Here is a 16,768-nt window from a genome sequence, read left to right as displayed (position 1 = left end):
CCACTAAAAAGCAATGCTTGTAAAGTTAAGTAATGGTAAAGTCATATTTGAACAAAATGGAAAGCATGTACATGCAAACCTCGATTAAGAGGCATTATAACGAGAACCATGATATTAATACCCCATTGTGAACAGACGATAGGAGATCAAGCTTGGATAGCAACAACTCGGTGGTGAGGAGAAAGAGAGACAGCTTTACGTCATCAGCCGCCAATCGACAATCCATGCCTTCTCATGTATTAGAGGGAAATTCAGATTCAATGCCTAAAGGTATAAAGCCCTCTCAATTTGGTTTTCTGCAAAGCACAATTTTAAGTTATTTTGCTTTGATACTACGTTATTTTGCAAATACATACAGCAAAAAGGTAATATTTTATTTTGCTGTAATATTATGTTATTTTATTTGGCAAATTCATACAGCAAAAGGGTCATTTTTTTTTTTACTTGACTGGAAAAAGGAAGAAAAATGGAGCATTTGGGCCATACAATGAGAAGGGGAATTTCTTTTCTATATTCATAATGTTTAAAAAGTCAAAATGTTGCATATTATATGATTTAATAAGGAACATGCCTTTAAATATGACATACATGTAATGGTCTCTGCCAGAATCTGGATAATAAATCCAGCCTATTTTTGTTGGTATAGTTAAATACCATCTGTGAACTGAAGAAAAAAATATTCAATTTCATAATAACAAGCACCAGAAAGAAGAGTTACGTTAGAAATGTTTTGTCAAATTTATTCCTACTGGTGTAATTCTAGCTCTCACATGTATGGCTCTCAGTATTTTATGACGTTTTTAGTAAATTTGTTAAAACATATATGTCACAGTCATATTGCATGCATTTAAATTTCATCTGTTAATGATGATAATGTTAAGTGTAATATTATGTTTGCATTATTAACATTGTGCAGATGTTCTGTTATACTTGTATACTTTTGTTCCTTTGAAACATTATTGCAGAAACTTTTGTTTTAAAACACGTAAATTCATTGACACAATTAGCTACTGATATTTGTGTACCTGCTTGCTGAGCACAAATTCCTCCCCGAATTTGCATCAATGTTATTTGTTAATTTTGTTTTTATCCCTGCCTCCAACCATTTTTTACACTTATCATTCCTACTCAAACCCCATGTCATGGCCATGTGTTCCATATTCTGAATCACATCAATATTCAACTATCATTTTCACCCCCTCCTCTATCTTCTTGTCAATGCACATTATTTTAATTCTTTATTTTTGTTTGAAATACATAACCTTGCCTTCTATTCTTTGCACCACTGAATAACTTCGTACTTCTTGTAACCCCTATGAACTATTATCAAATTGCATATTTCTTTTTCTTCTTGAATAACTCCAACTGACAAAAAAAAAACCCTCTCCAATGTATTTATGACTCTCTCTCTGTAACCTAATGTTCTCTCAACTACTTGTTCACTTCTTTCCTTTTGAAAAATGTCCCGTTCTTTTTTACTAAAATGTGACATTTCCTGTAAACACTCTGAACAAATTTTATCTTAAATTTTCAAACCATTCCTCCTGTCAAATTTGACCCCTCTTTCCTGATATCCCCATATCCCATACCCATTTATGTTTTCTTTTTGTTAACACACCCTGTACTTTGACGTACATCACTTTCACACCTCTGACCCAACCAACTCACTGCCCTTTTCATCTTCCCTCGTTATTCTACCCACTCATATTTATTTCCTTTATCTTTTGACGCACCTTGTACTCTGACACCACTCACAACCCCACTGTGACCCCACCCACTCACTACCGGCCCTTTCTCATCTCATCTTCTGTTCCATTCCATTCCATCCCTTCATCTCCTCCCTCTCCTCCCTCTCCTCCCTCCTCCCTCCTTCCTCCTCCCTCCGTACATCGATCATCATCCCTTTGATGCTGCAGGAGCATTCAGCATCTCAAGTGAGGACCTGCGCATGTCCCGTGACTCCCTGGACAAGGGCATGATGCCCAGTGTCAGTACCCCTATGCTGCACAACGACACACAATCACAGGACAGCCAATCAGACAGAGGTAACCACACACACACACACACACTCACGCCTTACCCAGCATGCATTGCACTAATGCCTTACCCCTTGCTCAATTTGTATAATGCTTTTGTTGTTGTGTTTTTTGATGTGCTTGCTTATAATTGTGATGAGGAATTGTTCAGCGGTGGATGTGTGATATTGATGGGTTTTTATGGCTTCTAACGCTTAGGTGAGTTAGGTGAGTTTGGATGAACAAAATAAAAAATGGGCGGGGGGGGGGGGGAATTTCTTTATAGATATATAAACATTCATATATCTCAGGAGAGATTATCAAACTTTTTTTTCTTCAATATGACCATTGTTCTTGAATTTCTATTCCTGTTTTTCGTCATTTCTCAAATCCATAACTTTGTGGAATTGTGGAGTATGAAATGTCATGTGATAGTTAACAAATGGTTTTTCTCAGAGAAAGAGTAAACATAAAGGATATATTTTGAGCTAATGAGGCAAGGAAGCTCTTATCTGCTTGATTGAAATCAATATGTTTAAGATGCTATTATTGTGTGTGGTTTAATGATGCTGACTAACATCTACTAATCATGCATTTGCTGCTTTTAGCTTTCATGTAGTGTAACTTTATCCTGGCATGCTCCTAACATCCTATCCATTTGTGTTTCCCTTGACTGTATTCAAATACCCTTTCTTCCTTATCAAGACTTTTACCCCCAGAATGAATTGGGGTTTTTCATAATCTCAAGACTCGACAAGGCGCATTGGACACATTAATATGACCCTGTAGTGAATAGTCTATAGTCAAAGGTGGAAGATGAAATCATTAACAAATTTAGAAATGTGATCATAAATTGAAATATTCAAAATATGAGTTAGTATAGATTCATGGTTTTATTAGGTTCCTTTCCTCCACCCCCCCCCCCCCCTCCTCAAACTTGGTTGATGAGACCTAACAGAAAGGAAAGTAGCTTTTGCACTAACAATGCTCAAGTACATGTATATCAGCCTTGAAGGTACTATTTAACATAAGATAGAATGACATTGGTGGCGAAATAACCATCCAAGAATGTGGGCAATATTTTTTACCCAAACAGGGTTGCTAAACAACCCATGTACATTTTTTAGCCAAAAAGTGTGTCATTATAATTGTTGAATTGTACCTCTAAAGCCAGATTGACATTGCTGTAAAGAAAAAAAAAGCTTTAAGAATAATGTAGTGGAAATAGCCCATCTAAAACGAATTAAAAGAAAAGAAAGAAAAACAAATCTTGAATGCAGTAGTTAGTGATAAACCTTTTAGCTGATGCAATAAACAATACAAATCCAACTATTGGAGCGCAATAATTCAGCTGTATTGCTTCTAATGCCCTTTCATTGCTTTCCACAAACCTTGCCATGTGCTATAATCATTACACATTAGGATTGTAACAGAGTAGATATTAAATGCATTTTCCAACTCATGACCAATTAGCCAACCTATTTATATGCATTCAAGCTAAAGTAATCATGCATTGCATACATAAATCAGATGTAAAATTAATTATTTACTGCCATATTGACACTATATTGCTTCTGCTATATTTATTATGGAATTTATTGAAGCTGAAATCGAAACTGTCATCTAAGGTATGCCATTTGATTCTTGATATCTTTGTTATTTAATGTGGCATATTTTGATGATAGAAAATTAAATCAGTTTTTGTATATCTTGTCTATAATACTTGACTGTGAAATATGTATGAAATTGTATTTATACAAATGAATCGTATCATAATATTATATCTGAAGAGAAGGGATTGAGAGGTAATTATGTATATGTGTGCAATCATTATGATTAATGCACTTTTATAGGATGTTTTATCATTGCTATGCCATGTGTCATAAAAAAAGGAAGAAAAAAGAAAGGAAAAGAAAGGAACAAAAGAGAGCAAACTAAACCGTCATGAGCTAAACTAAAGCTTTCAAACAAAATCTTACCTGTGATTTTGAGAACTCAAATTAGCCAGCTTTTGTATGAAACCCTGGGATGCAATCATGATTACAATTTATGTGCAGTCATTTGCTTCACTGTCATCTCATTATTCAGGGGGATGAGGGGGGGGGGGCATAAAGCAGATGCATACATTACATGTATACATATGAACATTGGTCAGTATGTTTGATCATGTCTCGCACACATTTTGTAAGTTAACCTCTTGGTAATGTACGGGTTAAACCAGTTGGATACAGTATGACCTTGGTAACCCTAACAAATATTTTCAAAAGACTTTGGTCCAAGTTATCTTGGGCTAACCTAGTATCCAACAGCGTATTGAGAGCGAGAGCTAGTTATGGCATGCGCACTCATACGCAATCAAAGGTCAACTCATGGAGCTCCAAATAGTTCCCTTCCATAGAGAGAAAACCATTTGAAGCTCCATGAATTGACCTTTGACCATGTCAAGCGCGTGTGTCACAACTATCCCTCTCATTACGCTACGATTCAACCGGTTACACTCCCCTCTACACTACACCTCATTACCAAGAGGTTAACAACCGTATTATCAAAAGCCCATCCTCATTGACGATGTGTATCCCTTGTGTTACCCTCCTCCTCCCTCCCTCCACACCTCAACGTCTTGAATTGACATAGCTCATCGTCGGAGCAGTCGCCTGTACTCTGTGGAGGAGAGTCCTCCTTCCAGTGTCTCTCCTTCATCTGTCTCCAACAGTTTCAGCTACACTGGTATGCACCACTACCTTCACATTGTCTCCATCTAGACGCACCTTTGCTCTTCTTCTTTTATGTATCAATTCTGCTCTCTATCTCTTTTCTATCACGCTTTGGCTCTATCTTTTACCCCTGATTGAGTCTTTACTGTACCCTTTTAAGTTTCAATCATTTCTTTTCTTTCTTTTTATTTTCTTCAAACTTTGCATGTTTGTTTTTTCTTCCATCCTATTCCAAGCTCCTTCTCCACTTCTTACTAAACCATTATATTATTCTTTCTTTCCCCCCCCCCCTCTTGTTTGGAGAATATAATCATCTCTTTATTTCTGCTTTCTCTGCCCCCCCCCCCCCCTCTCTCTCTCTCTTTCTCTCCTCCTCCTCCCATTCCTCCCCCTCTCCATTTCCCTTTCCCTTTCCCTCTCCGTTTCCCTTTCCCTCTTCCTCCCTCCCATCCTGCTTGTTCCCTTGCTCCTTGTATCTTCCCTCCCTCTTGCCTTTCTCTCTTCATCTCTGCCCTTCTCCCTTTCTTTCTATCTGTGTTACCATGTCCCTTCTCCCATCTCTTACATCTTGAATCAATCTCTTTATATTTCTATCAATTATCTTTACTATTTCTGGGTAGATTTCTGCATGTATATCCTTTTCCTCTCTCTTCCGTATTATTTTCACCATCTTCCTCACTATGTTTCATAGACTCATATTATTTGGTAGCATGAGAATATTATTCCTTATTGATGTATGGTCCTCCACTCAGTGTGCATGTCTGCATTTTGTGCATCATGTGGTCTTGCATTGTATCTTGGGCTATCGTGTTGATATGTATATATACACAGGAATATTTTGGTTAAGTCGAACATTTGTTGAAACTTTGCTCCATGATGTGTATCACGCTCTTGCTTCTTATTATTTAAACTTGCCATGTGTGTCGATATTGTTGTGGTGTCTTCAACTTTTTGCATTCATATCACATCTTTTTTCTTTTTAAGTCATTTTTATTTTCATGTGTCATGAAAATGAGTTGGTGACTTGTTGAAATTTGGTAGTACATGTATTCAAAACATTATTTTCTTTCTATATGGCAATTAAGTACTGTAATTCATTTTCCTTTATGATTTCTCCATATATTATTTCAAAGTACATGTAATGGTGAAATGTCTACACTCTTGAATCGGGGCGCTACAAAACTTTTCCTCTAAAATACTAGCATTTTTCGCAAATGCACAATAAATGTAAACAAACTAAATCTTGCAGTAAATGAAGATTTGTTCTAGTTGGACACATTTTCTTGCACCAAACATTACCTTCATGCTTTAACACATTTTTGATTTAGTGTGGCTTGTGTGTCGAGCTACTTTGCTCCAATACTTTTGATTCCATAAACCTATTCTTCTTTAAGCATGGTGTGGGAAAAAATTGTCAAAAATTGTAGGAAAGAAAAAGAGTTTCTGTATTTGATCCATGTTCAGAATGCGTTCTTTGCAATTTTACTCAGTAAATATCAAAGTTTTTGCAAGCCAACTGCAAATTTGCAATATGTCGTGAGCTATATCAGGCAGGTTATATGCAGAGCCATTTGTATGAAATGATGTTGACATACCTTTCTTTAACCAGAAATATGACCATTTTAAAATTTGATTTTTCATGCTCTTTCTTCTCAAATACAGCTACTATATATATATATATATATATATGACTAACATGATAACTTTTTAACGTATGTTTTATTTGAATTGATCGTTAATATGATGGAATAAGTAAGATGTAGGCCATCTAACTTGGTTCATATTATACCTGTATATGGCAAATGTATGGACACTTCATTTAGCCAGATGCTTGAAGAAAAAAAAATCAATACAAACAACAATTTTCTGCCAAATGTCACATGGGATTTTACCTCATTTTCATCTCAGTAATTAAGTCTGATCAATATGAGAATAGATGAAAAGAAAGAGAAGGTTTTGGATACAAACTGTACATACCTATGAAGAGAAAGAATCACTTTTTGACATTGTTGTGATTAAACATTTTGGTATGCAGCAACTAGAATCTCTATGTAGGTGTCCATACATTAGTCGCTTTGTACATGTACCTCTTTTTAATCATTCTACTAATCAGATGACTCTCACCTCTTTCTCTAACACCAATTACATCCTTCTCTCATCCCCTGCCATTATTAACGATCTCACACCTAACATGGATTCCATACCCCCAACTCCACCAAATATCTCCAACACCTGAATTCGACCCCATTTTAAATGTAAAATAAAAACCTCAATGGCATGTCAAATTGATCAAATCAACATCTCAATCCTGTCCCTGACCCTGACTCTGACCCAACGTTTACACCTTGGTCTACCCCCCCCCCCCCCCTGTGTGGTAATGCATGCCCTCCATATGATCTCCAAACACCAAACCTCAACACTTTACACCCAACACCCAATCAACATCCTACACCACCAATAGAGTCTGAAATAAGAAGAGGAACACTGAGGACTTCTCAGAGCAGCGGTGCTCTCAACACCAGCTGTAACAACCAATCACCGTCCACCTCGGCCGTTCCAACAGCCACCAATGGGAGACCCCAATACACCTCGACGCCAACAAACTCTGCCCAGAATATATCTCCACCGTCCAAGTCCCCTCGATCACCACCGACGGGTGGAAGCGGTAATCACACAAACCCCATTCAATACTCCTTTTGTAGACTCCAGCAAAGTAGACTTGGTGTGAGGTGCTATTAATGATATATTAACCCACTGTAGTTTGATTTCACTATCATATTTTATTTTGAAAGCCTTTTTTATTTATTAATGGTTATCTGTTTGTTAACAAATTATCAACATTTATTTTGTTCAATTCATTTCAATTAATATATCTTCTTTCTGGCAATACTAACAGATAATACTTAAATGAACCTTAACAATCACAATTTAATTTTACTTGTCACTTTATAAGTTTTGAGTTTTGAATGAAGGTAAACTGATGCATGACAATTTTTTTCTTCTTCTCATCATCAATCTTTACCATGGGGGTTTGCAAACAAAACCATTATTTTACTTTCAAGAATGATGCATGGATAGCATGTAATGTATGTTTCTATGACAAAGCAAAGTTACAATGAAGTAAAGAAGGAAGAAAAATGTTTAAAGATCTATTTGAATGGAATAGTGGATGATTATCAATTTGAAGGTTGATAGCGGAATTTATGATAGAAGAAAGCTACAGTAGCAAGCCCTAGAAACAATACCTTGAGAAAAAAAACTAGGAATAAAATTCTTCAAAGACTGTATGTAAAAAGACATAAAATGCTTCCCAAGTACTTGCCACTTTCACTAAAAACCTACAAAGAGCAGTTTGCATGTTCCAAAACTCTTTAAAAGATATCTTGATTTGCTTTGGGATGTTTTAGTTTCCAAATCAAATTCCAACTCGAGTGAAGATAACAGAGAGAGAAAGTTTTTTGTAAAATAGAAATTCTGCTGTTCTCGTCTCCTGTCTTAGAAATTCTAGACGAAGACAGTGGAAGCCATTATGTGAAGAACCCTCAGAGAGGAGAGAAGATGAGACAGAGATCGGGTGCCGTCGGGATGTTGTCCAGGATAAAGAGTCGTTCGCGGGAAATCCTGACGGACCTTCGGGCGGGGTCGATGGAGAACCTCAATGACATCTCCCGGGATGGCGATGGAAACATCAAAGTAGGTACCAAGCGCAAGTTTGCGAAAAGAAAGTAAAGCAATAGCATTAAGGGCATACTATTAAGGGTCTGCATTCTGCCGACATAAAAGGTAGTAAATGGGACACAACCATTTAACATAGCGGTTGACCCAACATTTAAGGGACTGTAAGGAGTAGGAAAATAAAATCAAGTTTTCATGAAATGGAAATTTGATGTAATAATCGATACTTTAATTTACATGGAGGTGCTAATATGGGATAATAGCAATTTAATAATCCGACTTGACTACTGTCAAAAAGAAAATGATGGAAGAATGGAAAATTACGGTAAGTTACAGTAAGTGAATGGGAGGAATCAGAATTAGATTACCAGACTCAATGACTAAGTTTAATAATAAAACCTTCATATCTTTGGTTTAGTCTGATGTGTAGTACTAGCACACAGGATATCACGTTGCTTGTCAAAACGATATGTAATTGTGTCGGATTAAGAGTCTTGTGTATTATAAAATCTAAGTAGGTAAGATCTCTTACACACCTCTATGCAAAATATCTCACAAAACTATCAGTGAACTTTGGGCCGAATACATTTTGATTGAAAATTCATTATTCTGTTCAAAACCTTGTCATTCAAAAGAACCATGAATTGGTTAGCAGATATGAAATATAATATCAAATGCTAGATTTATTTGTTAATTGATGGTGCTAATTTTATATTTATGTTATTTATGTTTTTAATTTGATGGCTAAGATAAGTCAGTCGGTTTTATGTTCTGGAAGAAATAAATGTGATTTTGTAAAGTTAAATTGATGAGATACATCACAATGGTGTTTTAAAAGAGATCTTCCTACATTTGATGACAAATCCTGACTGAATCATATTCATATGAATCATCCTTGAAAGGCTCGTTCCCACATTCGGCAGCTAACAGTAACAGCACTTCTCAAAACCCGTGTATGACAAAATTATTTTTTTTTTTTCATGGACTTCATGCAGAATATAAACATTTTTTTAAAATAATACTGTTTACATATAAAAACGCAGTGTTGAAGAGTTTAAATTAGGTTTTGTTAAAAATGCAAGCCTTTATTTGTACCCCCTGATGTGTATATTAGTGTGCAAAACTGCAAATCAGGGATATCTACTACCGGTATTTTTAATTTGTCATGGGGGTTTTATAAAGTTTTAAAAAAAAATCTTTTAAAGTTGTTGACTGCTTCATGTGGGAACAATCCTTGATATTGATATATCACCTGTTCAGAGCCAGAAGGGTGTTATACACATACTTTAACACAGAGTTAATACCCTTCTGACTCCAAACAGACGATAAGATGTTTGTTATGTACTGAAGAGTGTGTGTGTGTATGTGTGGACGTGCATGCTGTGGATTTTACCTATACTCTTTATTTTCCTACGCATATCTTTCTTGGCTTTTAATACCTCTCATTCGGTTGAAGTGTACTACCATTTTACATTTTAAGCACCTTAGTCCTAAGCATTTCCTTTTGAGACATTTTTTAAAGTTACGGTGTTTATTGATAAAAAGTGTCTCCATCTAAAGATTACTTTCATAAATCAGTCAAGAGATTGGGATATATGTAAAGCCAGTAGAAAGGATGGAAGGGATATACATTCCACAAATTTGAAGCTGCTGGACTCTATGCAACTATGCAAAACAAATTATGGCCTTTCTGATTAAACTTTGTTGGGTTTATATTTTTACTTTGATATACTCTGGTGCAAATTTGACAAAGCTATGCATAAGATGAATGCACGATATGTCTAGCCTGCTGTAAAACACTGAGATAAATTAGGGGTATTGGGCATTTGTTCAAGTATGTGCATCGTTCCTGTTTTGCATGCTGCATGTTGCCTATTTTCTTGGTTTCTGTCTGCATTTTGAAAGTCTCTAGTTCGGCACAAGTCGTTTAATGATCGGATAGACTTCAGATATTCTTGCTGGGATTATTATGGTGTAAGTTATGCATGATTTCTCTTTGGTGTGGAAGTTTCATTTTTCATTATTCTTTTTAAATATGTGAAGATGTCAAATCATTTCTAACTTTGTGAAAGTTGTTCTTGCAATATGTGGGCTTTGGAAGGGTTTTGCCGAGTAGATTTGTATAGCAATATGAACGTGCCATGTTGATTATTTATCATGCAACCAGCATTGATCAAATTTTCTTTCAAATAAAATGAAGATTATTTTGCTTTTAGTAGATCGAAGTAACTAATTTCTAAATTAAAAAGAAGAAGACTTTGGAATGATATGATAATTTTTAAAAATATGAGGAAATAAGCATTTGATATTCATCACCACCATGATATTATATTGATGAACATTTAGAACCCAGCGATTTTCATATGCACATCTTATTTACCCAATTATCTGCGGATAATTTGATTGCTGTTCTTCATGATTCATCACCTTCCAGTTCCTCATTCCATTTTTAGATTTGATTTCTTTATTTTTGTTTGTTGAAAAAGTCTAACACTTTGTACCCATCTACATGTATTCTAAATCTTCATTTTGATCAGCGTATATGAAGAAATTTTAGAATCACCTACCATTCTCTGTCTGGCAATAGTTACAAAATCTCATCAACAAGTAGTTTCTAAATAATATTTTTGGTTTTATACTTTTACATCGTTCTGTTAGAAAATATCAAAAAATTAATTGTTGAGGAATTTTTACTCTACTTTTGACAAATTAATCTCTGCCATATATGAGTTGTTTTAGTGTACATATAGAAATGATTATAGCAAATTGTGTGATGTAAATTTTAGGATGTAATATATGTGTACATATCTTTAGAATATATCTTTCATTGAAGTTAGAGTGGAAATGTACATCAGTAAAAAAACAAAAAACATTTGATTATGTAGCATTTTTATTGCAATCTATCTACCAGAATTAATGTCTTTAGATGGGAATTTTTAAATTTGTTTTTCTTCTCCTTTTTAATTTTTTTATAAAATATAATTTTACCTGTTCCACATTCAGTTATCTTATCAATGAAGCTGTCGTGAGATGCAAAATGTACACCATTCATGACATGGCCTACATTTGGAAAAGATACCAATTTCACAACAACGTATTTGTCTGATTTCATAATTTTGTAAATGGCATAATGATGTACATGGTGTTAGATAGAGACGAACAATATTTGGAATATACCCAAATGTTGCAATAGGCAGCTACATTGTAAGATACCTCATTTAGCAATGTTAGACCTCCCATCTATGTGTGTGTGTTATACTAACTGACTTATCAGCATCTTTACATGTTGACCAATAAACATGCACCAAATCAAATTCAAACATTATGCATCGTTCTGTCTTGTTTGATGTCTTGTGTACCGTGTGAATTTCAGTTCTTTTATTCACTTTTTCCCCCAATAATACCCAAATATCCTGCTTGTTGTGGCTCAGTGTGCATTTATTTTGCTCTGTAAGTTTAAAGTACAGTGTAGCATATTTTTATACCTCACAAATCATATTTGAATCCATAGTGATATGTTTAATAAAAAAGACTTGCGAGGTGTAGGCCTATATTTTTCTTGGGTTTTCTTGCTCAATTTGGTTCGTAAAATGAAGCTAAACTGTACTCTTAAACAAATTTAATTTAAGTCTGTCTTCTTGGTGTCTGATTATTTTGATTTTAATTTTAATATACACACATTTTCTTTTTAAATTTATCTAAGTACAGAGTATTATTTCTTCATGCACATTCTATGCTTGCACCCTATTGAACTGCCTAATAATAACAGTAGTAAAACCCATATTGCATTGCATGAACCCATACCATAACATAACAAAAAGCAACAACATCAACAATAACAAAATTTTAATTGACTATGAGGATGACGTGAAATAAAAAGTAATTTCAAATGTTGGAACAATACAAAGAATTATCCTTTTTTGTAATTCTGATATCTGCTATAACATTTAGAACACTGTCACAATATGATTGTAGAAGGTTTGAAAACCATGGTTAATATTTAAACCCCCAGATATTTTGGTTATTGAATGGTACAAGATATTCGTGAAAGGGAGAAAAGTTGTACGATTTATGAACACTTAATGTATCTACATTTATTACAAAGGATTTAAAAAGGAATATTTTCAACATAGAACTTCAAAGTTCTTTCAAATCTGCTGGAAACATGTTCTCACTACATCGAACAAACAAACAAAAGTATTTCACATACACAAATTAGATTGTGACATTAAGTGATAACTCCCTTACTTGTGACTGCTTTTGGTTCACCTTTTTCCTTTTGCTAATTAAATTAAAAACGTTTAATTCTAAGTGTACTTTTGTGTTTGCACCTCTGGTGGCGTTTGTGCGTGTCCTGCATGACTGCTGTTATGGACTGACTTGTTGCATGTGCTGTGCTTTATACTTGTGTCTCAATGTGATGTAGTAATAGCAGTAGATTCTCTTAGAATCATCTAACCAGTATCGATGTGTCTCCATTTGCAATTTAAGTTGTGTCCCAAACCATGTGGTGACATTCAGTTGGTCCTTTGCACCATTGGTCCAGGGCTAACAAAGTATTACGGTCGGTCATTGTTAGGATAAGGGTTAGGATCAAGTTTAGGATTGAGTTCGGACTGAGTCACTCAAAGGCAAACATCTTTTCCCATGATGTAGCTTTATACAGAAATAAACTTGGTTAGCCTAGGACCAATAGTGCATACAACCAATTGGATGTAGTCAGCCATGTATTCTCGTGAGCATAATTTGTTAGGCATCATATTTTGCTATGTTCATATGAGCTTGTCCATTTCAATAGACATGTGTTCTTACAATGCTTTGTTAGAATGATCATTTATGATGTATCCACTTTTCTCTTTTGTTTTTGCAAGGTTATTGATGTCAGTGAGTAGTCATTTGCTCCGTCATGTACAGGAAGCTTGTTAATGTAGTGTAGTACATAGCCTAGATGCGAGGTTCGCAGGCAAGAGACTCCTATAGAATTGCATTTCTCTTTTTTCTATGACATACTGAGTAGGTTGAATGGATAAAATAATGACTAAAAAGGTATTAGGAGTGCTAGGTAGCTGTAGGTGCATTTTTCTGAAGAGAATCTGTAAGCTTGTCTTGTCATGCTTGAGGATATTGCTGAGTTTGTAGCACTTTAGAGTGAATCTTGCATGACAACATGATCTCTCTTGTAAGAGTGTGAGTTTGGACAGAGAGAGATTGAGAGAGAAGTTGGCAAGCCTTGCTTGTGTCACTTGTCGCAAGAAGCTTGACCACACCCACCTATAGCACCTCCTCCATTTTATATTCCACCCCTGCAGCACCCTCCAGCAACTGAGACTGATGGCCCTATCGCCATGGCGCCCCACAAGTCCTACGGGTCGGAGGACTCCATCGAGGCGACCGTATCGCGGGATCTCCATTCCGTCAACGACAGCAGCAAACGGACCGTGAAGGACGTGGAGTTTGAAGTCCTGGACGACGAGGAAGAGGAGATCGTCACTGTCCGATCACCAAAGCGAGAAAGACCGCCTGGCCCTGGTAAGGGGGGTTTGGGGTCCGCTGCATACACGGCACGGCCATACGCCAAGCAGCAATCCCGAGAGGATAACAAGACATCTGCATCATATGCCTTACCACCAGAGGCCGGTTCTAAGGTGATTAAGCCAAAGCCACACTATCCCGATGGAGCGCCCATCAAACCTAAGTCGATCCCCATGGACAATGCAGCGAGGGAAATGAGCAAGTCTAGCGAACAATTGAGCCCCAGAGGAAAAGACATGTTGACCAAAGAGAACCTAGCAAACCTTGAGGCCAGGTTACGTCTTGTCAACATAGCTGGATCACCAGAGTCAAGCCCTTCCAATGTTAGAAAATCGCCGGCTAAAACGGCTGGCAATGCAGAGGCGAAGGGTCCCAGCGGGAAACCACCCGTACCCCTTCCAAAGTCCAGACCTGTCTCTGCCACTGAGAAGACTCTTAAAGCAAAACCAACACCACCAACATCATCATCATCTAAACCAGAAGATGGGGAAACAGACCCTCCTAAAAAGAACTCAGTCTGGTATGAATATGGATGTGTCTGAGTGTATTCAAATAAGATAGATATATAAATTAGCTTCATGATGATCTAGTGTTATGTAGGTGGCCTAAAGACATGTGTTTCTGTGCTGTTTCGTGAAAATGCACTTTATTACCAGTGTGGGAGGTTGTAAATAGACAAAGGAAAATAGATAAAAGCTATTTAAAAGTATTAATGATTGTTATTGTGAAATGTGCAAACAACTCTTTTACAGTAAAGTAAAATTTGATAATGATTTCTTGTAATTGTCAAACTTTGGACACATGTATCATTCGATGGATCACGGTATTCAGATTTTCTCTCATTCACAAGTTAGTATTACGGTCTTCTATGGTCAAATCTATCTCACACAACAGTTTGAAAATCATTCACAGTAAATATTTTTTTTTTTTTAATTATGTGCCCTACAGAAGGGTGCTGAGAGAATCACTCTTGTGTGAGGAATTTCTCTGCAGACGTCCTTCTGCCAGACACCTTTTTTCAATGATATACATGTACCATATACCATCTAGTGAGAGTCAGAAAGGTGTAAGTACATGAGTTACCATCCTTCTGGCTCTCAGCAGATCATATGTACATATTTTGTTGCTTACACCAGAGAGTAATTATTACCACTAAGTATCATAACCAGAACCAATGTCTTCAAATATGATTCATTCCCCTATGTGGACCCAATTCATTAGATATATGTATATCCATTCAAATGCCAAGGATTTGGTCTTAGAATTCAATACCTGTATGTCATTCAGTTCCAATCATTTGTATTCGGTTTCATTTTATAACCGATTCCATTTATCTTTCCTCAACTTGGTTGGAGACAATATAAGACTTGTTCACCAATGATGTGATAAACTTCCATGAAAAAGTCAATTCTATTTAAGGGTGAGAAAAAGTGAGTGTAGCAAAGGCCTCCTAAAAGCGTACTCCTCTGTTGGTTGTTATGAGATACAGAAATGTGAGTCACATTCTGCTTGTGTCATTCTATTCTAATGCAGCATTTTTTTTAATTTTGGCAGTTAATAAGTCATACGAGAAAGGGGGTCTATGTTTCTATTGCATCCCTTTGTAATGGGTTTCATCATTAATTCATTTGTCTTCGTATTCAATACCTTGTAATCAGTTGGTGAGATTTTTCTTTTTCATTTTACACAATATCAAGAGGATTTTAACCAGAATATATGCCTGCACCCAGGGATAAAGGTTTGACATGGGCATATTATATTGCATGATGCATTACAGACTAAATAGATCTTGGTATATACTGTAGCTCTTGAGTGAGAGTAGCATGGTGCAAAACACCCTTAAATCAAACCAAGTGAAAATAGTATAGCGTTGGTTTGGAGACAGAAGGGCGTCAACTCATATTCATTTACACACAGTTAAAGCCTTTCTGGCTCCAAACAGACGATATTTGTATTTGAGATGTGTATCTGTATAAAGAAGAAATGATACTAATTAAATTGTTATTTAGGAGTTGGTTTTTGTTACAAGAAAGAATTTCTAAAAATAAATTAATTGACTGCTCATGAGGATGGTGGTGGAAATTATCACTTTCACAGTTGTGTTCATACCGGCCCTTCTATCACCTACATAGAAGGGCTACCGAGTGAGTGATAATTTCCACCACCATCCGATTACAGAGCAGTTGTTTAATATACCTCATCCTTTTAATTGATTCATGAATAGGTCTAGGTGTAGGTCTAGCGCTAACAAACAGGAAATGAGATCAAGAAGATTTACTCACCATGCAGAATTAGAATATCCAATTCTGCAAACTTCAATTGTTAACTCCAGTTTATACAATCCTAAAAGAAATCCAACATCAACAATCTTTGCTCCTCACAGGAACATATTAACAGTCCTATTGGCCCAAGACTTAGGCCTATTTATTATAAATGTTTACAACACAGCCATGAAAATGAAAATTTGTGTCAGCTACATGTTTGTTGATGTGACCGTCACAGGAGCATTTGTGATGTCTTGCAACATGGCTGGTGATTCGGCAATGTGGTTGAGGAGAAGTTCAACCTGGCTATCACCTCACTCATTGAATGGTTTCGCCAGTCTAACAGCTGCCAGTGCTAAACGTACTGTAGGCTTTGGGCTGGACAAAGACCTGGTCCTGGGAGTAGGACTAGACCTAACTTTTCTAGGCCCAGACTGTGGATCTACAGTTGGCCTGACACAATTTTTTTCTGTGTGCAAAAGTCTTGTAGGGTTTACGCATTCTATCAAAGGATTTTGGCGTTCAATCTTTTGACCTAAGGTTAAATGACAGAAAACCAAAACCCTCT

The 16,768-nt window shown here is 36.1% G+C and overlaps 1 protein-coding gene across 4 annotated transcripts in view; it reads left to right on the top strand.

The window, feature by feature from the left end:
• LOC577479 (girdin) overlaps positions 1–15,959 on the top strand; it is a 70,060-nt gene extending 54,101 nt beyond the window's left edge. Inside the window, exons 23-28 of one of the 4 annotated variants that reach the window (XM_030998799.1) lie at positions 136–270; positions 1,917–2,045; positions 4,650–4,742; positions 7,191–7,394; positions 8,229–8,422; positions 13,714–15,959. In XM_030998799.1, coding sequence (XP_030854659.1) covers positions 136–270; positions 1,917–2,045; positions 4,650–4,742; positions 7,191–7,394; positions 8,229–8,422; positions 13,714–14,478 — 1,520 coding nt within the window. In that variant the 3' untranslated portion in view covers positions 14,479–15,959. The remainder of the gene's footprint in view (positions 1–135; positions 271–1,916; positions 2,046–4,649; positions 4,743–7,190; positions 7,395–8,228; positions 8,423–13,713) is intronic. The other 3 variants (XM_030998800.1, XM_030998801.1, XM_030998802.1) reach the window with 3 other exon arrangements.
• The last annotated feature ends 809 nt before the right edge of the window (positions 15,960–16,768 follow it).

This window comes from Strongylocentrotus purpuratus, unplaced genomic scaffold (genome assembly GCF_000002235.5).
Source record: "Strongylocentrotus purpuratus isolate Spur 01 unplaced genomic scaffold, Spur_5.0 spur5_scaffold_5, whole genome shotgun sequence".
NCBI classification, from domain to species: Eukaryota; Metazoa; Echinodermata; class Echinoidea; order Camarodonta; family Strongylocentrotidae; genus Strongylocentrotus; species Strongylocentrotus purpuratus.
The sequence above is the reverse complement of the archived record's forward strand: the minus strand, read 5'-3'. Positions and strand labels throughout refer to the sequence as shown.